At 52.7% G+C, this 27,692-nt stretch overlaps 1 protein-coding gene across 1 annotated transcript in view; it reads left to right on the top strand.

Annotated features, from left to right (window-relative positions):
- Positions 1 to 382: 382 nt before the first annotated feature.
- Positions 383 to 27,692, top strand: part of Slc35f3 (solute carrier family 35 member F3) — a 244,351-nt gene continuing 217,041 nt past the window's right edge. Inside the window, exons 1-2 of the mRNA XM_051168983.1 lie at positions 383 to 857; positions 1,198 to 1,427. Of these exons, the coding sequence (XP_051024940.1) occupies positions 805 to 857; positions 1,198 to 1,427 (283 nt within the window). The 5' untranslated portion in view covers positions 383 to 804. The remainder of the gene's footprint in view (positions 858 to 1,197; positions 1,428 to 27,692) is intronic.

Raw genomic sequence — 27,692 nt, forward strand, 5'->3', positions numbered from 1 at the left:
GCAGCCTTTTGGGGCTAGATAAGGCTATTTGCTCCTCTATATAACTGTATTTTTTGAATTTGCACTCAGTGAAGAACAGCTGTATGGAAGGCGATTTGGTGGTCTGGGATGGCTTAGGAAAAAACTGATTGTAAGCCACCTAGGACGAGAGGGAGCCATAGCAGTAGTGGCCTGCTTCATTCTTTAGCTTGTAAGCTGAGGACCTGGCTTGATCTAACAATTGCCACCTGGTCTAAATTGGCTTCTTAGTGCGCTGTGAAATGCCAGGTCAGTTTGCTTTTCGCTTTCGTAGTAGCGCCGCTCTTTGGAGGTGGAACGGGCACGGCTGTGTTTGGGGTGGGTGTGGGGAGAGACCGAGACTCACGTGTCGAAAGCAGAAAGGCCAGGACCCCAGGACCGTGACAGGTCCCACGCCCTAAGGTTGCAGAGCTCACGGAGCCCTGAGCCGGGCACACACGGGTCGGCGGGAATCTGGACGCGCGCCCCCGCCTGGTCCACGCGCGCCGGGGCCGCCACATCCTCGCGCCCCGGGTGGCTCCGGAGCGCACTGCCGGGCGCGCTCTCCGGAGCTTGGGAGTCTGCGATCTCGCGTGCTAGGGCTCCAGCAGTGACAGGCGAAGGGCGCGGCGGCGCTGCTCTGCCACCGGCTCCCGGCAGTGGGCGCCGGGGACCCGGCTCGGAGTGGCCCGGCTGAGCCGCGGGCGACCTACGCGCGTCCGGACCCTCGCGGCGGCTGCGGGGAGCTCGGGCCGCGGCTCCTCCGGCTCCAGTCTGGGCGCCCCGGGCCACTCGCTCACGCCGCCCATGGGGATCCGAGAGTTTCCCGGCGGCGCTCCCAGGGCCAAGAGCATAGCTGTGTGAGTAGCGCCGCAGGTGCGGGAGGGCTGCGGGCAGGTGGCCCCGGGCATCTGCGACCCTGCACAGCCGGCACAGCTACGCTCCGGGAGGGAAGGGAAGGACAGAGGGGAAGCTCATGTGAAGCTGAGACAGGGAAGTTTCAGCATCATCTCCTGGCCACTCGCCTTAGCCCATGTTGCCCGAGGCGCCCAGGGTAGGGCGCGGGACCCGACGCCCAGGTTCCCAGGAGCAGGGCAGATGGCAAGCGACGCGAGGGGGAGCAGCCCTGGGTCCTCACCGGTCCTCACTGACGTCTCCTCTTCTCTGCCCTTGACTCATCCCGCCTTCCCGCGGCCTCAGTGGCATGAGGAGGTCACCGGACGTCAGCCCGCGGAGACTGTCCGACATCAGCCCTCAGCTCCGTCAGCTCAAGTACTTGGTAGTGGACGAGGCGATCAAGGAGGATCTGAAATGGTCGCGCTCTGTGGAGGACCTCACCAGCGGGCCCGTGGGACTCACGTCCATCGAGGAGCGGATCCTGCGCATCACGGGCTACTATGGCTACCAGCCCTGGGCGACGAGCTACAAAAGTAAGACACCCCCCCCCCCGCCCGCCACATAATTCCCCTGCCCACTTGTGGTCTCGCTGCCAGAGATGCAGCTGCCAACGAAGTGCGCAGGGAAGGTCCACAGCACGCTCCCTCCTGCAAGCGATTGGCAACTTCTGTAAAGCGGCCTGGAGACAGTTCTCAGGTCCTGAAGGCACTGAGGGTTTTTTTCTGTTACATTTTCTCTGGTTCCTGCTCTCAAACACAGCGTCTTTAGCACCCCACCCCTTGACCTGTGTCCACTTCCAAGTGATTCCGAGGGCACGCCTATTGTGGCCACCAGGGAGAGATGCTTCTGGTCTGTGTGGGTTTCTGATTGGATCCCGGTGCCCTTAGCTCAGGAGAACTCAGCCTTTGACTCAGCCTGCATTTTTAACTGTGTCTCTCAGATGCAAGTGATGGTTTCGTTGTACCTAGCTCTGTCTCTTTGCTTTTGGGCTGTATGAGTCTTAAGTGAGAGAATTTCAATTGGATCTTTCTAGATACCTGAGTGTCTGAAAGATGAGTGCTTGGGGCCAGGTGGGGGTAATTTAGACTTTACTCTGAGCTTCAGCTGATGATGACCTTGGCTGCAGTGGTAAGCCTCGGAGACATTATGTGTGGGGATATGTGGGACGGATTTGATGACATTTGCTTGGTTTTCTTTGGAAGACAGAGATTCGCAGATACAAACTCAAGATATTGTTTGAGATACTATCAGGATTTGTGTCATTCCTCTGTAGTTAAGACACTGCAAAAAGAGATCACAGCTTACGCACTCAGAGGGTCTAAGAAGTAAGCATGACTCATTCATTTGTGAGAAAGTCCAGAACAGCTTGTTAATTCTCAGTGACTTTTTAGCCACTTATTGCTGGAATTACAACATAATGTATTGGTCCTTAGGGGGAAACACCGGGCATTTGTTTTATAATTAAAAAAAAAAAAAAAACATTCACCAGTAAAGTATGTCTCTACTTGAGTTATTTTTTAACACTTTCCAGGCCAAGGACTTGGCCGTGCACTTGTTCGTTTTGTCATTTGCAATCAAAGACACAATATTTGGGTGCTTGGTTGCAATGCCTTGATTTGACATCAAAAGTCGTGGCTGGTGTGTGTGTGTGTGTGTGTGTGTGTGTGTCAGTACAAAGCTTTCTGACACACCTGTGTCCCCCTGTCTTTGACTGTTGCCTGTACTGGCTCTCCGTGGCGAAAGGGAGTTCTCTGTCTCTGAAAGCCACTGAGCACAGGATAGCAAGAATCCAAGCATCTCAGAGCCCAGCTCTCCTGAGGGTGTGGAGGGGAATCTGCAGTTTTCCTGTGGTAACGAACTTCAGTTCAAAAATATATATTCTATGTTCCGTGTCTCCCTTCTCTGCTTTATTATAACCAAAGACAATGCTATAAATTACAGGCTCCGGGAAGTCAGCTCTCAGCTCCTGAAACAACGATGGGTTATTTTTATGGTTCCGTTCGTGCGTGGTTCTATGTACTTGGGCTGAAGTCTGTAACTTAGGGGGCCTGGCGAGCAGCTTTTGGGCTTGATGACTGTGTCCAACATACTTTACAACAAGACCAGGGAAGGGACACGTGGAATGCGCATTGCTTGTGCCACCACCAACATTCTTAAATGCCATCTTCTCAAGGCTTCTCTGAAGGAGCAGCCAGGAAAAGGCAAGGCCACACTGCTTCTTGCCCTGTGGACAAAATCCTTCCTCCATTTCTCCTCTTCCTGTGAGGATTCTCTTTTCTTCCAAGGTATTTCCTTGCTACTAAAATGCTTTAGGTGACAAGTGACATTTTGATGAATTAATTGGCTTTACGTTTAAATTTAGAGGCACTGATGTTTTATTCATGCAGCCGAAGAGGTTTTAGGGCAGCTCTCTGCTGTTTGACATTCCTACCCAACCCCGAAAATAATAACACAGAGGCACATCCATCTGTGGGCACCAGCTTATTGCCTAATACATGGACTCAACCAGCTAGAGGAAGCATGGATTACAAAGAGAAGTGTGGGGGTGGTGGTGTGGGGGTGGATGTGCGCACGCACGCGCGCACACACACACACACACACACACACACACACACACCAGAGCACAACCCTGGGTGCCATTCTGCAAGTACTATCCACTTATTTTTTGAGTCAGGGTCTCTCTCTCTCTCTCTCTCTCTCTCTCTCTCTCTCTCTCTCTCTCTCTCTCTCTCTCTCTCTGCCCCTCCCCCCAAAGCTAAAAATTGCTGAGTAGGCTAGGCTAACTGGCCAGCAAGTCCCAGGAACTCCCTTGCTCTCTCCTCTCCAGTGCTGGGATTTCAGATAGCGACACCATAACCTGCCTTTTTATGTGGGTTCTGGGGACTGAGCTCAGGTCCCAGCGCTTCTGAGAAAAACACTTTACCAGTAAAGCAGAACTCGAAGCTGAGCTCTGGTGCAGCCCCAAGCCTTAGACTTCAGCACTAATGTTTTCTAGATCAGTCTTTGTTGTGTGGGAGCTGCACGGTGTTGAGCAATGTCCCTGTCCTCTGCTCATTGGATGACAGGAGACTGTCATCACACACACACACCGTTGGCAACCAGAGTATTTCTAGACACTTCCAGTGTCCTCTGCAGGGTGAGCCTTTGGTTCAGAACTACTTGGTTACTCTGAGCCCTATGTTTGAACACCAAGGCAGCCATGGGGGAGGAGCAACCATGCCCTCCAAGTTCTCTTCTGCTCTCCTGTCCTCTTGGACTATCCCTGGAGGGCTTTGTGATGGGTCAAATCAGAACCAACAGTTTTCCAAAGGCTCCATCGGGCCTGCTGCCTCTCCCATGGTTCATCTACACTCTCTGGTTGATGACAGCATGCAGTGAGCACTTCAACTTACCTTAACAACATCCTTTGCCTCCTCTCTTGGACCAAATCAGAGGGAAATGCGTAGCTGGGATCGGCTGCTTCGCTTTGCTTCCTTCCCTGATGTAGACACAGATTGGGAGGGAGGTTAGACAGGAAAAGGGGTGGGGGCACAGTTGGAAGTCCCCGTATATATGTGGACAGGCAGCCTGCAGCACAGCATGGTTGTGAAATGCTGGCCTATCTGCACAGGGAAACAGCACATCTTGAGATCCCAGATGGAGCCTCCTGGTGCGTCCTCACTTAGCAGGCTCTTTGGGGACACTTGCCACATGACAGGAGAGCCAGGCAATGGAAGATAAAACTCTTAACATGGGTGTACCTTCGTCCAGAAGCAAGGATGACCCAGCCTAACTTGAACCAACAGCTACGGCAAGGTCAGTGCAGGAGACACTAAAGAACTAATGCTTACACTGAGCGGGGACACCTCACTCTGTCAAAGGTTCCCCTAATGGCTTCTGAATGGTGAGCTCTCAAAAGCTTCCCTAACAGAAGCACTTTTTAGGAATAGCTTTGTGCAGAGTGATGTCATGCCTCACTGCAGAAGTCTCTTCTTGCTCTCCTCACAAAGTGCCAGCATAAAACACTCCAAAGAGAGTCGATCCTGCTTTTATATGCATTCACCTATACCCCATAGTGCTTGCATATTGAGATAAAGATGATTTAATTTTAGAATGCTGATGGGTTTGGTTCTGAGTCATTCACAGGGTGGAAGGCCAGCTAGTCCCCACAGGCTACCCTTCCCTATCTCACCTCTGCCAGCCAGGGCCATGCAGAGGGTGAGAGTGTGCATTTCCTGTTTGAATCTTTTAAGATGTAGGGTACTGAATGAACCTGGAGAAAGAGACACAGATGCTTCTGGATCCTCTAGGCTCGAGCATTGTGGTGTCTTCGTATGGGGACAGAAGGCTTATGGGGAAGATATTCTTCTTGATTGCTGTGATGACGCTATTCCTGGAAAGTCATAGATAAATGCCTATTCACGCCAGATATAGAGCCAATGACAGGCCAACCTAGCCATCCTACTGAAGTCCGATTTGGTAGGCCAGTGGGCTTATTGATATTACTCAAAAGGAGTGTGGTGAGGCCTTACTTACAGGAGCAGGGACAACTCACAGGCAGCTACACCACTGAAAGCCACCACTGCTTGGTGACAACGTGTTGAGGCTGCCTCCCCAGAGCTCTCTGCAGAACTTGCAGGCAGGCCAACAAGTCAGAGAGTCTCTTCCGTGTCCTGGGCCAGTCTGAGTCTACCCCAATCCCCACCCCCCTATTTCTCTATAAGCCTGGGGGAAGGAGGGGCTTTGTGCCTCTGTTCAATTTGAGAGACTTCCTGAGACTTATGAGTTCTTTATTTCCTGGGCCTCAGGAAACGTCCTTCCAGATTCCCTGAGTCTTAATGAGCTTCCCTTTCAAAACACCTCCAGTCTCAAAGAGCTTCCCTCCAGGGTGGAGTGCTTCAACTCAAGAAATGGCGACCAGACAGCATTTCAGACTGATCTGTGTGCATAGGCTGCTAGCAGAGCTCCCTGCGGAATGAGATGCACAGTGTGGTTGAGGTCATCGGAGCAAGGCTTCCGTGTGATCTCACCCTTCAGAACAACATCAGATCGGCAACTCACAAACGACCCACTTCTGAGAGACTGATGGTTTTCTCATCACATATTATCCGAAAATGGAACTGATAATGTGGGATGAGAGACAAAAGGCCAACAGGAAAGGACAGTTGGATTGTTAGGAGACAGCATTTCCTGGTTTGTCAGTTCCTTAGTCGGTGTTCTGTTGTGAAGAGATACGATGACCTCGGCAGCTCTTATAAAGGAAAACAATTTGGGGCTGGCTTTCAGTTTTAGAGGTTTAGTCCATTATCATCACGGTGACAAGCATGGCATACATAGTGCTGGAGACGGGGCTGAGGGTCCTACATCCAGATCTGCAGGAAGCAGGAAGAGAAAGGCGATGGTCCTAGCCTGAGCATTTGAAACCCCAAAGCCCACCCCCAATGACACACTTCCTCCAGCGAGGCCACGCCTCCTAATCTCTGTCAAGCAGTGCCACGCCCCAATGTCCAGGCAGTCAAATCTATGAGCCTCTGGAGGCCATTCCTATCCAAGCCACCACAGTCGTGACGAAAGGAAATTTGGCCCTCAAGTATAAATGTATGCTAACCATTCACTAAGGTGTCCTGAGCTTTGAAAATTAAAACGTAGAGCCTGAGGCTAGGAAGGTGGCTCGGCCAGATTCCTGCTCACTGAGCAAGCCTGAAGACTTCATTTGCATCCCTGGCGAAGTGAGAGTAACCCCAGCACGTGAGAGGCAGGGTTGGGAGGATCCCTGGGGCTCACTGGGCCAGTGATTCTAGTGGAAGTGGTGATCTCCAGATTCAGGGGGAGACTCTGTCCTTACAAGCAAGATAGAGGGGCCTGTATTATCAGGGGTCTCTAGAGGGACAGAGCTTACAGACTGAGTCTGTGTGTAGCGAGAAAGGAGATTTCTTAGAGTGGCTCAGGTCACAGGCAGTGATGCGGCCACTCCAACAATGGCTGCCTATCAACGGAAGGTCCTAGAATCCAGTAGTCACTCAGTCCACAAGTGTGGGTGTCTCAGCTGGTCTCCAGTACACACTGGGCTCCCCAATAAATGAGCTCTAGTGTCGGTGAAAGGGTGGACCTACCAGCAAGGTCAAGCAGGCAAAGAGCAAGCGTCCTTCTGCTGAGTCTTTATATGGGCCTGCCAGCAGAACGCATGCTTCAGATTGAAGGTATGTTCTTTCCACGTCAAAGACCCAGATTAAAAGTGGCTCTTCCAACTTTAAATGACTTAATTAAGAAAAGTCTCTTACAGGCGTACCCAGCTGCTTGGGTTTTAGTTAAATCCAGACATAGTTGACAACCAAGAACAGCCATCATAGGGTGATCAAAGAAGACAACCAGATGAGGCACTGGTCTCCACATATGCACACGCACAAGCGCGTGCGCGCGCACACACACACACACACACATACACACACACACACACAGACACAGTAAGCTCCATGCTCCTCACTTCCTAAAGTTAGTTGATACTCAGCCAGGTGTCATAAACTCTCCCAACCTTGTAAGGGTCTTGCTCTCATTTTTCTAGGTTTTCCCACTGTCTCCTTGTTTGGAAATCTCTCCCAGGTCTCATTAGAAAGCACTTGGTTGGTCCTTTCTTAATGCTGCTGGAAACATTCCAGTGAGTTTTACTTACCTGTATACAAGCCATTGCACTTTGCTGGGTCCTGTCCTTAGTGTGTTACAGTGCTCACTTGAAGCATAGTCCTGCAGCAGAGGGGACACCCACAGTCCTGCAGCACGGTTAGGGAGGAGCAAGGGAGGTGAGAGCACAGCTGTGTGCCTTTGTAGATAAATGCGAGTCACTCACCACTCTAAACTTCTGCTGTTTCTTTTATAAAGTTGGGGAGGCAGGTGAGCTTATGTCTGTCTTTGTAAGGAGCACCACACCAGTCTGCTTTTGAAGACCTTGCCAGCTCACAGAAATCCCTCTGCTGCCCCTCACCACGTCTTCCGGTCAAGGCTGGGACGGTCTCCCTCCTAGGCAGGTGGGTTAGCCCAGAGTCAACCCTGGCTCTGCTGCTTCAGCCAGTGTTTCAAGTTTGGATTTTGGGTTTGAAATGCGAAGTCATGTAGCTAGGCTCAGCAGCACTCCTGTAGTTCCAGACTCTTGGGAGCCCGGCACAGGATTGTTACTAGAACGCGACAGTTTGAGATCAGCCTGGGCAACATAGAGAAGCACTGTTGAGCAAACAAGCCAAACCCAGCAGTTTCCGGGGTGAAGGAGACATCCGTCTGTGTGGCTAGGAAGCAAGGAAGCTGAACTACGATAGAAGCATAAGCAGGTGTGCGGAGCCACGCGGCAGCCATGCTGTTTCCGGGTCTGTCTCATTATTTTTTCTATCATGTTGAGCTACTCCTAGCCCCCAAGACACCATCACTACAACTGCCTTGTTCTTGTGCTCCATGTCCAGAATCCAGGTTTTGTTTTATGTGGTTGGCTGTTGGCTTCTCTCTGGAGAAGACTCCGGAGCCGTTTTCCCCCTCATGTCCCTGTGGAAGGAGACACACTGCTCTAGTTGCATTGGTTTCCTGGCTGTGGCGTGGACAACCTGAGGGAGGGCTGGCCTATTTCAGCTCTTTGGTGCTGGAGGCTCACTCCTTCATGGCAGAGTGTCTGGTAGAGCAAAGCAGCTCCCATCACGGTCCAGGAGGCAGAGGGAGGGGAGCATTGACACTGTGCCAGTTTCCCCATGCCCCTTGTATTCCACACAGATCCTCATGGGATGGTACTCCCCTACAACCAAAACTCTTTCCTTAATCATCTCTGGAAATGTACTTTCGCAGTCTCTCAGGTGATTCTGACTCCAGTCAACTTGATCAACTTGACAGTGACAGCCGGAATCACATGCACCCCCCCCCCAAAATGTTTAACTGGAAGGAAGAAATCACCACTGGCTGCTGAGGGTACTTAGGCATGGAGCCCCAGGCACTCCAGTGACACTCGGACAGCACAGCTGGATTAAGCATTTTCTTTTCCTATGTCAAGGCGTAAATGTATGTGCGTGTGTGTGTGTGTGTGTGTGTGTGTGTGTGTGTGTGTGTGTGTGTATGCCTATGCACATGTGGGTACTCTCATGTGGAGGACAGAGGTCAACTTCAAGGGTCATTCCTCAGGTACTGGCTCCCTTTCTTTTTGAGACAGTGTCTCTCACTGGCCTAGAACTCATCAAGCAGGCTAGGCTCGCTGGTGAGCAAGACCCAGAGATCCACCTGTGGGTTACAGGCTTGCTTTACCACACCCTGCTTTTCTTTCTTTTTACATGGGTACAGGGACTCAGACCCTCATGTTTGCATGGCAAGCCCTTTCCTCACTGAGCTGTCTCCCCAACTTCTGTATACTTCTCCATGATGTTCTGGTCCACCCCAATGGTCAGTGCACGTGCCCGTCAGTAGAATGAGGGAGTGCGATTGGTAGGCTGGTGCGCTCTTTGGGCGGATGACGGCAAACCTACGATCACTGCCTCGGGCATAGACGCAAACTGTAGGCGTACTTGTGGGCCACTCTATTGGGTTCTTATACCTACCACCCTTCTTCACCCCAGTCCCCTCTCGCCACCCAATGCTAGGGAAACAGGAAAAAAGGTTAGAGGAGAAAAGGGGCGCAGACCTCTTTGGACCACTTCCTGCTGATCAGGGGCATCGGGTTCCTGGGCGCAAGTCCAAGCTTCACTGTCATACCATGCAGCAATCCAGCAAAAGAGCAAAGCAGCAACAGCAAATGCCGCAGCAGCAGTGCCACACGCGCTCTCAGGGCTCCCCCATTTATAACCTCCCAGAGTTGAATCCCCAGAATTAAACCATCTGCAGCTGGCAAAGACAATACCCCTGTTAGATCACAAGACAATCATAGTTAACGGCTGTGGACTAACTGAAGCAGCCCCGTATCCCGTTACCTGGGATTAAAACAAAAACATATTCACATAACCTAACTGGGTCTTTAGAGAAACCAAATCTCTCGCTACAACAAATGTTTCTTATCTGCAGCTTGGGGTAGCTTTGATGTTTGATGTTTGAGGTTGTTGGGGTACAGCGCTTCGCTCAGGTAGTCTACAACCCAGAAGGCTACAGGCTGTTGGGGCTCCTGGGATGTGGAGCTATTTATTCAGTGTACACTTCTCAGACAGTTCTCCGGTTTGACAAATGTTTCACTGTGACATTCAAGTCTCTTCCTAGTCAGTGTGTGGTGTGTGTCAGCTCTGATGCTGGCTGAGGTCAGAGTCTGTTAGGAAACTTTTTTTTTATTATTATCCTCTTCACTATCTACTGACGATAATATAGGCTATAAAAATCTGGTATGTTCTAAAAGTTTTATTCAAGGCAGGGAGGAAAGTGCCTCCTGGTGCATGCCAGCTTGGGTTTCATCTTTTTTTTTTTTTTTTTTCAGCTTAGAAACTGAGCTAGCCATTTTCAATAAATACACGAAATGGCGTCTTCTTTCACAGAGTGTTTTGAAGGTATGCAAATAAATGTAAACCAAAATAGCAAATGTCAAGGGCTTATCCAAACTGTTTCACCCGGTCAGCAATTTATCAAATATTGAAAACGAAAATATTTCAGGGATTATCTGATCTTATGCAGTAGATATTTTTTTCAAAGTCAGTAGATGGGTGCATATAAAATATTTAAGTCATTGCAATTTTTTTAAAGATTTATTTTATTTTCTATGTGTGGGTGTCTTCCTGAATGTGTTTCTGTGTACCATGTATCCATGCAGTGTCCCCAGAGGGCAGATGGGAGTGCAGATCCTCTGACACTGTAGAAGGTTGAGAGCCATGGTCTGGGTGCTAAGAATCAGACCCAGGTCCCCTCCAGCACCTAGAATTTATTCTTACCACCCCAGGAAATGCTGTGGATTATAAATGAGTTTTTTTTTTCTGTCATAGACAACATTTTATCTAGTGCTTATCTCAAAAGGCATTTGAGGAGTTTTGGTGTGGGATCAGAAAGTAAAAGCAAGGGGCATTTTCCTGCTGTGCTGAATCTAAAATGTCCCCTTGAAGGCTCATGTGTTCTTCAGCTCAAGGGGCCTTTAGAAAGTTATTGAATCATAGCGGGTCTGATTCAGTTGATGATTGGACTAATCTACTGATAGGTTTGCAATTTGATGGCGCCATTGTCAGATACAGGAAGCCGGAAGCCAGGAGGTAGAGCCTAGTTGGAGGAAGGGGAAGTAAGAAGTGCCTTGGACCCTTCCTCCCCTCTTCCTTTTTCCTGTCAGGAAGAGAGAAGCTTTCCTCCTGCCCTTCAGCCATGACAGGGCCAGCCTAAGGACAAAGGGGCCAGCCAACCATGGGCCTCAAACCTCCATAATCGAGGGCCAGTGCAAGCCTTTCCTCCCTTAAACACTTTTCTCTCGGGTATTTGTTACAGCAACAGAGACCAGCAACATCCACTTTCTGCCTGGCCCCACCATCACTGTTTCCTTGTTGAGAAGCGTGTGGACCAGGAAGCATCTCACAAAAAAACAACTGCTTAGCATGGGGTGATTCTTTTGTGAGTTCTCTCAAAGCAGATGAAGCAATGGGACATCAGTGACCTTCTGTTTGCAGATGGGCATCCATTTACTCGCAGATCTATCCAACACCCATCAGCACTCATTTCTTCAGTCGTTATAAAACCCCACTGCCTCTGCCGGGCCGTGATCCCATCCGGTCCAATGCGCACCGTAGGCCGCATGTGCGGTAGACCCACTCATCTCCATCTGTAAGCTAGATCAATTCCCATACGTTCTTTCCTTGTCTTGAGTCATCTCACAATGGCACAACACACCTTTTAAATTTACATTTCCCCAAATACCTTGGGGTTAATTAATTTGGATCAAGAATGACAACCATAGACTAGTCTCTATTGTATATAAATACTGCTGCGTGACACACTCTTGTATGGACCATTGTAACTAGTTAGACCCCAGGTGAGGAAGGTTAGAGGGATACAGGTAGACAGGGAAAGGCAGTGGGTTCCCTCAGATGACAGTTTTTTGTTCCCAGGAAACGTTGTAAGGATGGACAACAGAAGACATGGTGTTGGGTGTCTACCAGAACACATAGGAAAAAGAGGAAGATCCAGGGTCTTTATAAAACATGCAAGCCAGGGTCCAGTTAGCACATTTCCAGCTTGAGGGCCCTTCCAGTCCCTCTCTTCCTTCTCCTTAGCCTTCCATCTTTCTCCAAGGTCTAATTGCCCATGTATCAGATAGAGCGCTAAGGTCCCCTAGCCCCTGCCAGTGCTCCTATTGCAAGCGGAGGTTTAAGCTTCAGTGAGCTCATTTTTCCTCGTCTTCTGTAAACTTTCTTTCTTATGCTGCAACCAGAATTCTAATCTGCCGAAAAAGAGCCCAAAGGATCAAGCATTTCTTTCTTCTCTTTCTCGTGAAATCATGCAACAACAAAGATTTTTTTTTTGACTGGGTCAATGAAATTAATCTTTGTTTTCTTTGCTGGCATTTTCACGCTGCAAGAATTCTATGTCCTTGACAGAGCCTAAGGAAGCTAGGCCAAGACCTGCTTCTTCTCTGACTAGGAGCCTGGTGGGAAGAGCGCTGATGAGAACTCCAGCAGGTTGAGACCTGTTTCCAGGATCGCTGCTCTCACCTGGGTGCCTGTGCACCCTGTATCCTCACTTTCCCCAGTTCCTTTAGGTGAAAACCCCCAAGTCCACAAACGTGATGGTTTGAAGTGAGAGCAGTTGCACTTCTCCTGTCCATGGGACTAGATGCGAGTGCCGTTTTGAAGTGCATGTGTCTATGAAACCCAAGCATCTTTGACCAGCAGCTCCTTTCTTTGGTTAATCTCAGGCACTTCTCCATGGGTGCCTGCATCTGGGACCAACAGACTTCACTGGATGCTACTGGGCTTCTGAGGTTTTCATTTATCGGGCTTCCACCTTCCTGATTGGTTGCCTCTTTTTCCTTTCTTTGTGCTAAGCAAGTGGAAATCTGACCCCATGGAGAGCTGTGTTCCCTCGGGAGGCACCAGCTTATCCTGATCACTAATGAGTATAAGGTCACTGGAATCAGGACCTAGTCATGCCCAGAGTTTCACCATGACATACAGAGGGAGGTGGCTTGGGCACCATGATCCCTTGACCCTTTGAAACCAGGTAAGAGGCCAAGAAGTAATAAATTAGCTATCTTCTATGGCTTGAGATCTCTCCTTCCCAGGCCTCTGTGTAGAGGGGCTGCCTCAGTTTTCTGTGTGTTGCATTGTCTGGGTGGGCTTTTGTGTCACGTGCATTGCCCTTTCTTTCTTTCTTTCTTTTTTTTTTTTTTTTTTTTTTTGAGTTTTATTTATTTGTATGTGCTTCAGTGTTCTGCCTGCGTGTCTGTGCGAGAGTTCCAGATCCTCTGGAGCTGGAGCTCAGACAGCTGTGAGGTGCTATGTGGGTGCTGGGACTTGAACTCGGAGCCATTTCTCAAGCCCCTCACTGCCCTTTCTTGTCCTCGTCCTTTAGATACCGTCCTGCGCTTTCATAGTGCCCGTTCTATGCCACCCACTTGCCATGGTCCCTCCCACATGCACATTAATCTAGATTCGACATAGGAGAGAAAACATGAAATGCTGGGTCGGCCTTATCTCACCAAACATACTGGTGTCCAGCTCCACCCTTCCTCCTGCAAACGACAGAGCTTCATTCTCCTGTACAGCTGAATGAAACCCCGCCGCCGTGTGAACGCAATCGCACGCCCTGGTATACACTGTATTTTCTTTATCTATTCATCTGAGCTGGTTCCGTATCTCGGCTGTTGCGAACAGGGTAGCAGTAAGCCAACACGGGTATTTATCTCTGTGTTACCTTGTGGGTTTGTCTTAAGGTTCATCTGTGAGGTAGGTTCTTAGACATGTAGTTACTGGGTCAAAGGACACGCAGATTCACGCTACTAGTGAGCATCTTTTACTTTACGGTGCACGATGCTTCCCGGCCCCTCATCTACTGGACACAAGTTTGTCTTCACTCCTTCCCTCCAGCCCCTACCACCAGGAGCAGCGCCGTGCTGTGCTTCCACTTAGCGTAGGCAGCTGAAAGAGTCAGAGAGGCAAACTGTTCTCTCTCTACACACCTTATATGGAGGTAACTAAGCCTCCGAGGCCCTGAGAGACTCCCTCTCCCCGTGTCTGTGACTGTGGCACTTCTTCCCCTCAGTGACTGTACTGACGTCGCTGTCATCCTTAAGGTATGTTAGGACCCTTTAAAGAACCCCGCTTCACCAGAGTTGCTGTCGTCCTATGCTAGCCTTGCTACTGGAACAAGCACACAGACTTGTAATCACAACCGTGGACACATAAAGTAATCATTGATTTAGTGTGATGCCGTCCCACTACAGCAAGATACGTTGGGGAAAGAAACCTCCAGAAAGGCAGGGTCACCTTGCAGTGCCTCCGAGCATCTAAAACAGTGGCGTGGAATCAATCAGCTCCATCTTTATGAGACTTTAAAAATCAGTTAGTGTATGAGTTGGATGCTCAACGGTGGTCAGAGCTCCACGGTTTTCCCCGAGGATCGGTGCCTGATGAGTCTGGCTCTTCTGTGTTCTCACTGCTGTTAGAATGCCTGCTGGGGGAATCCTTTACACATCACCTCAGGAGAACACTTACATCCGCTGTTACCTTTGGAACTGCTGGTAGTTGACAGGAGGAGCTCATTGCTTTTTGCTTATTATGCAAAGGTCTTGAAATGTGTGTGGCCCGGTCTGATTCACACTCACAATCCTCCTGAAACTGAGCTTTAAAAAGGGTTTCATTGAATCAAAGAATATTCCACATACAATAATATATGCAATTTGATTAGTTTGAGCAGATGCATCTGTGGAAACTGTCGCCACATGTCTGTTTTCTCCAATAGTCCCCCTGTGTCTCTTGGGGGTGTCCTACAGCAAAAAGCTTTTTAGCAAGAATTCTATCCTTTCTGGGCTTTTTTGGTTTTGCTTTGCCTTCCTGAGGCCGAGTCTCACTCTGTAGCCCAGGCTGGCCTGGGACTGAAAACAGCCCTCCTGAAAAAGGTTCTCCCGGTGGGGAGAGACTGAACTGTGCAGAGTGGCAGAGAGGAGGCCGAAAGCTGCAGGCACATGTGAAGGGCCCCTCGTTCCAGAAGCAGATAGGGATCATACCGGGGCCGGAAAGCTTGGAGAAGCAGCTGTTTAGCTAACGGTGAAATTCACTGTTAGCGCTGCGGTAGGGACAGAGGGTTATGCGACGTCCCTTAGCTAGACATCCCTTGGGAACATGCTCCTATCTATGGCACATGACTGGAAGATCAATGACTGACCACTGTACGCCCTACAAAGTGCTTGGCTTTGAGTTAGAAGAATATAAAATATATAACAGTCAGATAGTGCTGTGCTGGCTAGCCTTATGTCAACTTGACACACAACCTAGAGTTATCTGAAACGGGGGTGGGGGGGGGGAGCTTAATTGCAAAAAATGCCTTCATAAGATCCGGCTGTGAGGCATTTTCTTAATTAGTGATCCATGCGGGAGGGCCCAGTCCACTGTGGGTGGTGCCACTCCTAGGCTGGTGGTCCTGGGTTCTATAAGAAAGCAGACTGGGTAAGCCGTGGGGAGCAAACCAGTAAGCAGCACCCTCCATGGCCTCTGCATCAGCTCCTGCCTCCAGGGTCCTGTCCTGTTTGAGTTCCTGTCCTGACTTCCTCCAATGATGGACTGTGATCTGGAAGTGTAAGACGAATAAACTCCTTCCTCCCCAGCTTGCTTTTTGGTCACTGCATTTCATCACAGCAAGTGTAACTCTAACTAAGACAAGTGGATTTCTGTTGTTCTGCTAATAATTACAAATTCCTATTAGAAGGTGTGCGTGTGTGTGTGCGTGTGCGTGTGCGCGTGCGTGCGTGTGTGCGTGTGTGTGCGTGTGTGTGCGTGTGTGTGCGCGCATGTGTGTGCGTGTGTGTGCATGTGTGCATGTGTGTGTGCGCGTGTGCGTGCGTGTGCGCGTGTGTGCGTGTGCGTGCGTGCGTGTATGTGTGTGTGCGTGCGTGTGTGTGTGTGTGTGTAGAAGCCAGCAGTCAACCTTTGGTGTTATTCCTGGCTGCCCACCTTGTGTGTTACGCCGACGCCTCACTAATTCAGCTAGACTGTCCCCACCTCTTTTATATAGGTTCTGGGGAATCAAACTCAGGTCACCTAACTGACTTAGAAGAAAGTTTCCCTTTGGGTCACGTTGCTGTGAGCGCCCTGATATATGGAAATGGCGGCTCTAGGTCAGCACTGATGGCTGGCCGGTGAGCTGTGTTAGAAGAAAAGGCACAGCTGTTTGAATGAGACTTTGCCCGTCCACCCCATGCCGGGCTGTGCTACTCACAGAGCACGGCTGGTAGTCCCCCGTGTGTCTCTGGACTCTGACTCAACAGGAAGAAAAAGCAAAAATTATTCAGTCAGGTGAGGCAAAACCATGTGGACTTTCTGTGCCCGCCTCAGCTCTGAGTAAAGGCATGGAGACTTGTATTTATCTATAATAGCTTGAGACCTTACTTACTCTTGTCCCCAACTAACTCTTATAACCGCGTTAACCCGTTTGTATACATCCTGCCGCGTGGCTCATTACATCCTCATGTCTCACTCCTTCCTTGTCATAGGTGAATCCTCCCATGCCCGATTCTTTCCCAGTGAATCATGGGAGGATTCCCTGTCTCTGCCAGAAGTCCCGCCTCTCCTTTCTTGCCTTTGCTGTAGGCCGATCAGCTCTTTGTTCAGCCAATCAGAAGGCGACGGAGAACAACATTTACAAAATACTAAGGCCGGCTGCTTTAAAATACCAAACCCAATTTTCTGGGGTACAGAAAGCAGCATTTGAATAATACAAGGGCTACCTTTACACAGTGCATAAAATATCACGCCAAAATGGTAAGCTGGAAATGGGCCTTCCTTTCAAAGGACATGCTGAATACGTAAGCGGGGCAGACAGCAATGTTTCCAAGCGGCAATGTCTCAGGTTCCTAAGGAAAAACTGTTTTCCCGTATTCCCCGTTGCACCCAGACAAAGGTTCTGTGGAGTTTTTTTGTTTGTTTGTTTGTTTTTTTACTCACGTCTCAGAACACACGCCACAGGCTGGACTTAGACTAAATGCTTAGAACAGCCAGAAGCCAACCCCCAGGACCGAAACGAGGCCACTGTGGATGCTGGAGATGCGTTTTCAGAACTTCTTAAGCCCGAACTGTAGCAGGGACATCCTGGTGCTGCACGTAGGATGCCTTCTGGGCAGTTCCTGGTTCTCTTGGCTGCTTAGAGTAGGCAGTGCATGGCTGTATGAATATTGCAGGGACCGGGAAGCAGCCAGCAGGGAAGCAGCACACCAGGGTGACGAGGCAGCCTCCATGCTCGCCCTCCCTGTGTCAGCTGCTCTAGATGCTGTGTGTTTGTGTGTGTGGGGGGGTATGACCCAGTGGAGAGTCCCTTGGTCAGATTCGCTTCGTTGCTCTACAAAACCACGATCTGCGCCCACTTCAAACAGGCAGAACTCTGACCGAATCAGCTTCCTCCCTGACTATGCAGTGCCCTCTTACCCCACGTGAAGATGAAGCTCCCTATGGGAGGGGGCAGACCTGGAAGGTACATGCAACCGAATTTATTCTTAATTGAGCCAAGTACAGTATTCAGAGCAGTAGGAAAAGAGATTAAAACTCCTTCACAGCATTTCTTGTGATTCCAGGAGTTCAGCCACAGACTAGACTAATCCTGTTTTCTCTGAACCTGCTCCCCATCTCTGCCATCAGGTCACAGTTTAAAGAATGCCCCAGGCTGGGATGTGGCTTCACTGGTATGGTTCTTGCCTGGTGTGCATGCAGTGCTGGGTTCTCCTGCCTGGTGTGCATGCAGCGCTGGGTTCTCCTGCCTGGTGTGCGTGCAGCCCTGGGTCCTCCTGCCTGGTGTGTGTGCAGCCCTGGGTCCTCCTGCCTGGTGTGTGTGCAGCCCTGGGTCCTCCTGCCTGGTGTGTGTGCAGCCCTGGGTCCTCCTGCCTGGTGTGTGTGCAGCCCTGGGTTCTCCTGCCTGGTGTGAGTGCAGCCCTGGGTTCTCCTGCCTGGTGTGCGTGCAGCCCTGGGTTCTCCTACCTGGTGTGTGTGCAGCCCTGGGTTCTCCTGCCTGGTGTGCGTGCAGCCCTGGGTTCTCCTGCCTGGTGTGCGTGCAGCCCTGGGTTCTCCTGCCTGGTGTGAGTGCAGCCCTGGGTTCTCCTGCCTGGTGTGCGTGCAGCCCTGGGTTCTCCTGCCTGGTGTGTGTGCAGCCCTGGGTTCTCCTGCCTGGTGTGCGTGCAGCCCTGGGTCCTCCTGCCTGGTGTGAGTGCAGCCCTGGGTTCTCCTGCCTGGTGTGCGTGCAACACTGGGTTCTCCTGCCTGGTGTGTGTGCAGTGCTGGGTTCTCCTGCCTGGTGTGTGTGCAGTGCTGGGTTCTCCTGCCTGGTGTGTGTGCAGTGCTGGGTTCTCCTGCCTGGTGTGCGTGCAGCCCTGGGTCCTCCTGCCTGGTGTGCGTGCAGTGCTGGGTTCTCCTGCCTGGTGTGCATGCAGTGCTGGGTTCTCCTGCCTGGTGTGCGTGCAGTGCTGGGTTCTCCTGCCTGGTGTGTGTGCAGCGCTGGGTTCTCCTGCCTGGTGTGCGTGCAGCCCTGGGTTCTCCTGCCTGGTGTGTGTGCAGCCCTGGGTTCTCCTGCCTGGTGTGCATGCAGTGCTGGGTTCTCCTGCCTGGTGTGCGTGCAGTGCTGGGTTCTCCTGCCTGGTGTGCGTGCAGTGCTGGGTTCTCCTGCCTGGTGTGCATGCAGCCCTGGGTTCTCCTGCCTGGTGTGCGTGCAGTGCTGGGTTCTCCTGCCTGGTGTGTGTGCAGTGCTGGGTTCTCCTGCCTGGTGTGCGTGCAGCCCTGGGTCCTCCTGCCTGGTGTGCATGCAGCCCTGGGTTCTCCTGCCTGGTGTGCATGCAGCCCTGGGTTCTCCTGCCTGGTGTGCAGGCAGTGCTGGGTTCTCCTGCCTGGTGTGTGTGCAGCCCTGGGTCCTCCTGCCTGGTGTGCGTGCAGCCCTGGGTTCTCCTGCCTGGTGTGCGTGCAGCCCTGGGTTCTCCTGCCTGGTGTGCAGGCAGTGCTGGGTTCTCCTGCCTGGTGTGCGTGCAGTGCTGGGTTCTCCTGCCTGGAGTGCATGCAGCGCTGGGTTCTCCTGCCTGGTGTGCGTGCAGCACTGGGTTCTCCTGCCTGGTGTGTGTGCAGCCCTGGGTTCTCCTGCCTGGTGTGCAGGCAGTGCTGGGTTCTCCTGCCTGGTGTGCGTGCAGTGCTGGGTTCTCCTGCCTGGTGTGTGTGCAGCCCTGGGTCCTCCTGCCTGGTGTGCGTGCAGCCCTGGGTCCTCCTGCCTGGTGTGCGTGCAGCCCTGGGTTCTCCTGCCTGGTGTGTGTGCAGCGCTTGGTTCTCCTGCCTGGTGTGCGTGCAGTGCTGGGTTCTCCTGCCTGGTGTGCGTGCAGTGCTGGGTTCTCCTGCCTGGTGTGCGTGCAGTGCTGGGTTCTCCTGCCTGGTGTGCGTGCAGTGCTGGGTTCTCCTGCCTGGTGTGCATGCAGCCCTGGGTTCTCCTGCCTGGTGTGCGTGCAGCCCTGGGTTCTCCTGCCTGGTGTGCGTGCAGTGCTGGGTTCTCCTGCCTGGTGTGCGTGCAGTGCTAGGTTCTCCTGCCTGGTGTGCGTGCAGCCCTGGGTTCTCCTGCCTGGTGTGCGTGCAGCCCTGGGTTCTCCTGCCTGGTGTGTGTGCAGCCCTGGGTTCTCCTGCCTGGTGTGTGTGCAGCCCTGGGTTCTCCTGCCTGGTGTGCGTGCAGCGCTGGGTTCTCCTGCCTGGTGTGTGTGCAGCGCTGGGTTCTCCTGCCTGGTGTGTGTGCAGTGCTGGGTTCTCCTGCCTCGTGTGTGTGCAGCGCTGGGTTCTCCTGCCTGGTGTGCGTGCAGTGCTGGGTTCTCCTGCCTGGTGTGCGTGCAGCGCTGGGTTCTCCTGCCTGGTGTGTGTGCAGCGCTGGGTTCTCCTGCCTGGTGTGTGTGCAGCGCTGGGTTCTCCTGCCTGGTGTGTGTGCAGCGCTGGGTTCTCCTGCCTGGTGTGCGTGCAGTGCTGGGTTCTCCTGCCTGGTGTGAGTGCAGCCCTGGGTTCTCCTGCCTGGTGTGTGTGCAGCGCTGGGTTCTCCTGCCTGGTGTGTGTGCAGCCCTGGGTTCTCCTGCCTGGTGTGTGTGCAGTGCTGGGTTCTCCTGCCTGGTGTGTGTGCAGCCCTGGGTTCTCCTGCCTGGTGTGCGTGCAGTGCTGGGTTCTCCTGCCTGGTGTGTGTGCAGCCCTGGGTTCTCCTGCCTGGTGTGTGTGCAGCCCTGGGTTCTCCTGCCTGGTGTGTGTGCAGCCCTGGGTTCTCCTGCCTGGTGTGTGTGCAGCCCTGGGTTCTCCTGCCTGGTGTGCGTGCAGTGCTGGGTTCTCCTGCCTGGTGTGTGTGCAGCGCTGGGTTCTCCTGCCTGGTGTGTGTGCAGCCCTGGGTTCTCCTGCCTGGTGTGTGTGCAGCCCTGGGTTCTCCTGCCTGGTGTGCGTGCAGTGCTGGGTTCTCCTGCCTGGTGTGTGTGCAGCCCTGGGTTCTCCTGCCTGGTGTGTGTGCAGCGCTGGGTTCTCCTGCCTGGTGTGCGTGCAGTGCTGGGTTCTCCTGCCTGGTGTGCGTGCAGTGCTGGGTTCTCCTGCCTGGTGTGCGTGCAGTGCTGGGTTCTCCTGCCTGGTGTGTGTGCAGCCCTGGGTTCTCCTGCCTGGTGTGCGTGCAGCGCTGGGTTCTCCTGCCTGGTGTGCGTGCAGCCCTGGGTTCTCCTGCCTGGTGTGCGTGCAGCCCTGGGTTCTCCTGCCTGGTGTGTGTGCAGCCCTGGGTTCTCCTGCCTGGTGTGCGTGCAGTGCTGGGTTCTCCTGCCTGGTGTGCGTGCAGTGCTGGGTTCTCCTGCCTGGTGTGCGTGCAGCACTGGGTTCTCCTGCCTGGTGTGCGTGCAGCGCTGGGTTCTCCTGCCTGGTGTGCGTGCAGCCCTGGGTTCTCCTGCCTGGTGTGCGTGCAGCCCTGGGTTCTCCTGCCTGGTGTGCGTGCAGCACTGGGTTCTCCTGCCTGGTGTGTGTGCAGTGCTGGGTTCTCCTGCCTGGTGTGTGTGCAGCCCTGGGTTCTCCTGCCTGGTGTGCGTGCAGCGCTGGGTTCTCCTGCCTGGTGTGCGTGCAGCCCTGGGTTCTCCTGCCTGGTGTGTGTGCAGCGCTGGGTTCTCCTGCCTGGTGTGTGTGCAGCCCTGGGTTCTCCTGCCTGGTGTGCGTGCAGTGCTGGGTTCTCCTGCCTGGTGTGCGTGCAGCCCTGGGTTCTCCTGCCTGGTGTGTGTGCAGCCCTGGGTTCTCCTGCCTGGTGTGCGTGCAGCCCTGGGTTCTCCTGCCTGGTGTGCGTGCAGTGCTGGGTTCTCCTGCCTGGTGTGTGTGCAGCCCTGGGTTCTCCTGCCTGGTGTGTGTGCAGCCCTGGGTTCTCCTGCCTGGTGTGTGTGCAGCCCTGGGTTCTCCTGCCTGGTGTGCGTGCAGCCCTGGGTTCTCCTGCCTGGTGTGCGTGCAGCACTGGGTTCTCCTGCCTGGTGTGCGTGCAGCGCTGGGTTCTCCTGCCTGGTGTGTGTGCAGCCCTGGGTTCTCCTGCCTGGTGTGTGTGCAGCCCTGGGTTCTCCTGCCTGGTGTGTGTGCAGCACTGGGTTCTCCTGCCTGGTGTGCATGCAGCGCTGGGTTCTCCTGCCTGGTGTGCGTGCAGCACTGGGTTCTCCTGCCTGGTGTGCGTGCAGCCCTGGGTTCTCCTGCCTGGTGTGTGTGCAGCCCTGGGTTCTCCTGCCTGGTGTGTGTGCAGCCCTGGGTTCTCCTGCCTGGTGTGTGTGCAGCCCTGGGTTCTCCTGCCTGGTGTGTGTGCAGCCCTGGGTTCTCCTGCCTGGTGTGTGTGCAGCCCTGGGTTCTCCTGCCTGGTGTGCGTGCAGCACTGGGTTCTCCTGCCTGGTGTGCGTGCAGCCCTGGGTTCTCCTGCCTGGTGTGCGTGCAGTGCTGGGTTCTCCTGCCTGGTGTGCGTGCAGCCCTGGGTTCTGTCTCCACAGCAGGCTGTGATCCCAGCACTGTGGTGGGATCGCACTGCAGGGAGAGGGTTCATTCGGGGTCACCCTGGACATATACCAGGTTCGAGAACAGCCTGGGATACATGAGGCAGGGGAGGGAGAGGAGGAGAGGGAGGGAGATTCCACCCCACCAAGTGCCCAGTCAGTCACTTAGACCAGAGGTGCAGGGAGCAGCAAACAGCTACTGTCCATGGGCAGCCACCATCGCGTTTCCCAAGGGTTTTGCGGAACCAGCTTCCTTAGATTCCTCTAAGCGATACTTAATGCCCACTCCAAGCCAAAGATCTTATGAACCTTGGTAAAGAGAGTGGAGTGTCCAGGAAGAGTATGACACTGTGTGGTGAAGGTCCCTCAGGGGCTCATGTTTGCAACACAGGGTGTCCAGCTGGTGGCCCTACTTTTGGAGGTTGTGGACCTTCGGGGTAGGAGAGAGGGCTAACAGAGTACGTCGCTGGGGGCAGGCCTTTGAGGGAGACAGCCCTACCCCACTTCTAGCATGCACTGTCTGCTCCCTGCTTTAGTGAGCTGTGAAGAGACCCAGGCACACGTTCCCACCACTATGAGCTCCTCCATGGTTGACCGCACCCGCACGCCCCAACCCCCTAGCCCCCAATGTCCCAGCCCCCCACCCAATCTCCCACCCCACCACCCCAGCCCCAGCCCCCCACCCCAGCCCCCACTACTCCAGCCCACACCTCCCCACCCCCCAGTCTGTGAGCTTCCTTCCTTCAGTTGTTTCTGGCGGGGGTTCTGTCACAGCGATTAAGCAACTAATACAGAATGTAATGCTCACAACTACACAAGTTCAAGGCCCAGTGAGACCAGTGTGCACACACTTACAGCCACAGATGTCTTTTTCTCCCTCCTTCTCTCGCTGACACACACACACTAATGATAGTAAAAATCTTAGGATAATACCAAATGTGGCTAAAGTATCCATTGCCGTATAGCGCGCGCCAGCTAACATTACATGACCTGAGTGAGAAAACAGTCTCCTGGGACCGCAGGCAGGAGCTGGAGGCTCATTCCAAGTCACAGATTATGAAACAAAGAAAGCGTGAGCAAATTCCTCTGACTTTGCTGAAGTTGTGCTTGACCTTTGGCCCCTGAGGACCAAATAAGCATGTGAACTGCTGCCCAAGTTTACTCCTTTTCCATGGTAGAAACTACAAAAGCGTTTCTAACTACTATTTATATTATTATTATTATTATTATTATTATCATCATCATTATTATTATTACTACTACTACTATTATTACTACTACTGTTGTTGTTGTTATTATTGTTATTATTATTTGCTTTTTGAACTGTGGAAGTGATTTTGAAAAGAAGAATGTCATTTTAAAAAGCTCTTGTTGTTCAAGGAGAATTGGCTGCCTTTCCAGCTGCCTGTTGTCTCAGGGTGTCTGGAGACATAGACATTTTAATGGCATTTGCATGTGTGACTAACTTGACGGCATATTCCTACTTTCTAATCACTTAGCTCATCCCTGGATATAGAGCATGTGCAGCAGTTGCACGTTGAAATCACTTATCATTGCCGTGGGTTTTTTGGTTTTTTTTTTTTTAAGGCAGTAGCTTAGTCTTATCTGGAGTTCCAGAAACGAATACTTTGACAGCCAGATAGTTCAAAACACTTAATGACTTTTTGCCCTTACCCACAGCTGCTACAGAAAGGGGGGGGGGGGAATAAGTATGCAAAGCAGAAATATCTCCGCAGTGGCCATTTCATTTCCTCCAAGCCTAGGGGAAGAAGGAACGGGGAGGTTGGCCACCTACACATTCGAGAAGGAGAGCACGAATGCTACATATTTAAATAGCAGGTCATGCCAAGAAGCTAATGGGATTCTGTTTGTCTCCATGTTCAGCGCTGTGGACATCGGTCAGGTTTGCCCACTAATGAGAAGTAAGGACAAGCTTTGAAACAATAGAACACTTATTGCCGGAGGAAGCCTCGGCACTGTGTGTTCTCACAAGAGTTGCATTTGGTTTCCGAGGAGGTTCAGGGACCACGATTGCATAGTAAAGAGCTGCCCTGCAAGCGTGAAGACCCGGGTTTGAGTACCGGAGCCCACGTGAAAAGGGCAGCGTGCTGGTGCCACACAGCTCTAGGGAGGGAGGCAGAGACGGGAAGAGGATCCTGGGGATCAGTAACCAGCAAGCCTGACCTACTGAGCGAGTCCCACGGCAGCTAAGGACCTGTCACCAAAACCAGGTGGATCATGGCTGAGGAGCGGCACCAGAATTTGATCTTTGACCTCTACATGCACACACATACATCCTCACACAGCCAAGTACGCACACGTGCACACACACACTCACACTCACTCTGTCACACACACAGCACACATGTACCACACACACACACTTTTTACACATAGCACAAACACCACAATGCACTCACATATACGCAGTCATACATACACACATTCACACACACTTATACACACTTACACACACTGACACACATGCACACACCCAAACATACTCGTTCACACGTACACACACACACTCACACTCATACACACACAGACACATACACACACTCACACATACTCACACACTCACACTCACACACAATTGCTTAGTTGATGACAGAGCCGAGATTACTTCTGTGATCTTTCTCAGCTCTGGAGATTACCTGGGAGTCATCATGGAAAATTTAAATATAATGATCTAATCTCCCCTGAATATTCTGATTTTAGCTGGTCATCTGAGACCTAGACTGCTGTTACCATTGTGCTGGGTGCCGTGTCCATTTTCTGAGTGACATCTTGTGGGGGATGGAATGCACCCTGTCCCCTGTGTGCTTTTCCATGTTCTTCCTCCTGAGGAGCCATCTCTGGGGCTGCAGGTCGAACAGGTTCATCCAGTCCCAGCTTGCAGCTGGGCACCGCCCCCCCCCACCCCCATCCTCTGAGGGCTGCAGTTTGTCACACACAGCCGCCTTGTCCCGGTGCCCTCCGCGTGCTCCCCTTCACAAATGAGCAGCTGTGCACCATGGCTGCCTCCTCTGGGGGAGAGTGAGTCGCTCTGTGACCTTGCCAGAACGAGGCAGCTCCCTGTGGCCCTCAGGCAAGGAGGCAATTGGACTGCTGTCTCTGTTGTCTTTGTTTTCCAGCATAACCCACCCACCCATGCAGCAGTTAACTCCTGTGTCACTTCCAGGAGTTCACACTTGGAAAAGTCTTCACCAGTCATCTGGCCCTGTGTCACGCTGGCCAGAAATTCTCTCAAGCTTGCTGGCAGATGGCTCTCTGCTGTGCCGTTTCATCCCACCTTGTTCACTGTAGAGAAACGCTGCATCTCAGGCTTTCAATCTGGGTTAGATCTTCCTTCATCCCCTCATTATAAATCCCGTCACCATGTACCCACACAGGCTGTTCGCACAGGGAAGCCAGGTTAATGTGAAGGACAGTGTCTTGGGTTTGAACATTTGATCTCCAGCTACTGGTGCTGTTACAGGAGGCTGCAGAGCCTTTGGGAGGCAGGGTCTAGATGGAGGAAGTAGTTCTCCAAAGGCTGAGCCTTGAAGCCTCTAGTCAGAGCTTCCCCACTGCCATGACATGCAGGCAAATGTCTACTCACACAGACAGGCCACCAACAAGCCAGCGAAACGATTCCACTCAAGTTTACCTTGGGGGGAGGGGGTGCAGTGTGGCAGTGGGTTTACGGTGGTAGAGCATAAGACCATGGGTGCAGAGGTCACTTATGGGGAGGAAAGGCCTATCCCATTATGATGCCTCAGGAAAGCAGCACCCCGGCACTCACTGTACAGCTCCAGGCGGCTGGAACATCTAGAGTCTTCTCTGGCCAACACCACCACTGCTTATGTAACCTCGGGGAGCAGACCTGTGGGTCCCGTAACATTCTGGAGTTCCTGAGCCTTGTGAGAGTCCTGCACTCTTTCCCCTTGCAGGAGGGGGTGTCCCAATCAGGAGGAAATGGACAAGCAACACCACCTTCCAGACCATAATGAGTAAACCTTTCCTCTTTGAAGTAGCTTCCTATCACATATTTCCTCTCAGTGATAAGAAAAGTAACAAAAGCAGAGCAGTAGAGAGTGATACCCCCACTGCTCCCAGGAGGGGCGTGCGCTGCGCAGAGTACATCTGAAGCGAGCTACGCCATGAATTCTGAGCATCACCTTCTCTTCCTGAGCAAGGGTGCCATGACTAGAGGGAACCCGAGTCTTTCCTGTCACCAACCACGTAGGGATCTGAGCTGAGCCCAAACAAGCTCAAAGAGGTAAGGGAGGCTGCTCCTCCACAGTGGTGCTGGGTCTGAGAGGGCACCCACAAACCAGGCTTTCTGAAAACCATCAGCTCCCCAGTGTCGCTCCTGAGGTAAAGATGCTGCTGCCTTGAATCCTTTGAAGCCCCAGGGGCTGCCCGCAGAGCGCCTGATGCTGCCTTAGCTATGGGTGAGGTTGCAGAGAAAAAATATGGGCCGCCCGTGGGGACCTCTCAAATGCTTGCACAGATGCCCTCAGGGACCCTCAAATGCTTGCACAGATGCCCTCAGGGACCCTCAAATGCTTGCACAGATGCCCTCAGGGACCCTCAAATGCTTGCACAGATGCCCTCAGGGACCCTCAAATGCTTGCACAGATGCCCTCAGGGACCCTCAAATGCTTGCACAGATGCCCTCAGGGACCCTCAAATGCTTGCACAGATGCCCTCAGGGACCCCTCAAATGCTTGCACAGATGCCCTCAGGGACCCTCAAATGCTTGCACAGATGCCCTCAGGGACCCTCAAATGCTTGCACAGATGCCCTCAGGGACCCTCAAATGCTTGCACAGATGCCCTCAGGGACCCCTCAAATGCTTGCACAGATGCCCTCAGGGACCCTCAAATGCTTGCACAGATGCCCTCAGGGACCCTCAAATGCTTGCACAGATGCCCTCAGGGACCCTCAAATGCTTGCACAGATGCCCTCAGGGACCCTCAAATGCTTGCACAGATTCCCTCAGGGACCCCTCAAATGCTTGCACAGATGCCCTCAGGGACCCTCAAATGCTTGCACAGATGCCCTCAGGGACCCTCAAATGCTTGCACAGATGCCCTCAGGGACCCCTCAAATGCTTGCACAGATGCCCTCAGGGACCCCTCAAATGCTTGCACAGATGCCCTCAGGGACCCCTCAAATGCTTGCACAGATGCCCTCAGGGACCCTCAAATGCTTGCACAGATGCCCTCAGGGACCCTCAAATGCTTGCACAGATGCCCTCAGGGACCCCTCAAATGCTTGCACAGATTCCCTCAGGGACCCCTCAAATGCTTGCACAGATGCCCTCAGGGACCCTCAAATGCTTGCACAGATGCCCTCAGGGACCCCTCAAATGCTTGCACAGATGCCCTCAGGGACCCTCAAATGCTTGCACAGATGCCCTCAGGGACCCTCAAATGCTTGCACAGATGCCCTCAGGGACCCCTCAAATGCTTGCACAGATGCCCTCAGGGACCCTCAAATGCTTGCACAGATGCCCTCAGGGACCCTCAAATGCTTGCACAGATGCTGAGGGAACGCGAGGGGAAGCATTTGGCTTCCCAGTCTCCACGCGGGCTGGGTTGCAGCTGGACGCTGCCGTGCTGCCCAGCTTCTTTAGAGCATTCTAGAGCATCCCCGTTTTACGTCACTCTGTCCAAGACCGGGCATCCAGGACGTCGCTGAAAAGGCCTTGTGTCTCCCTGAGACA

The sequence above is a fragment of the Acomys russatus genome, chromosome 26, assembly GCF_903995435.1.
Source record: "Acomys russatus chromosome 26, mAcoRus1.1, whole genome shotgun sequence".
Taxonomy (NCBI): Eukaryota; Metazoa; Chordata; class Mammalia; order Rodentia; family Muridae; genus Acomys; species Acomys russatus.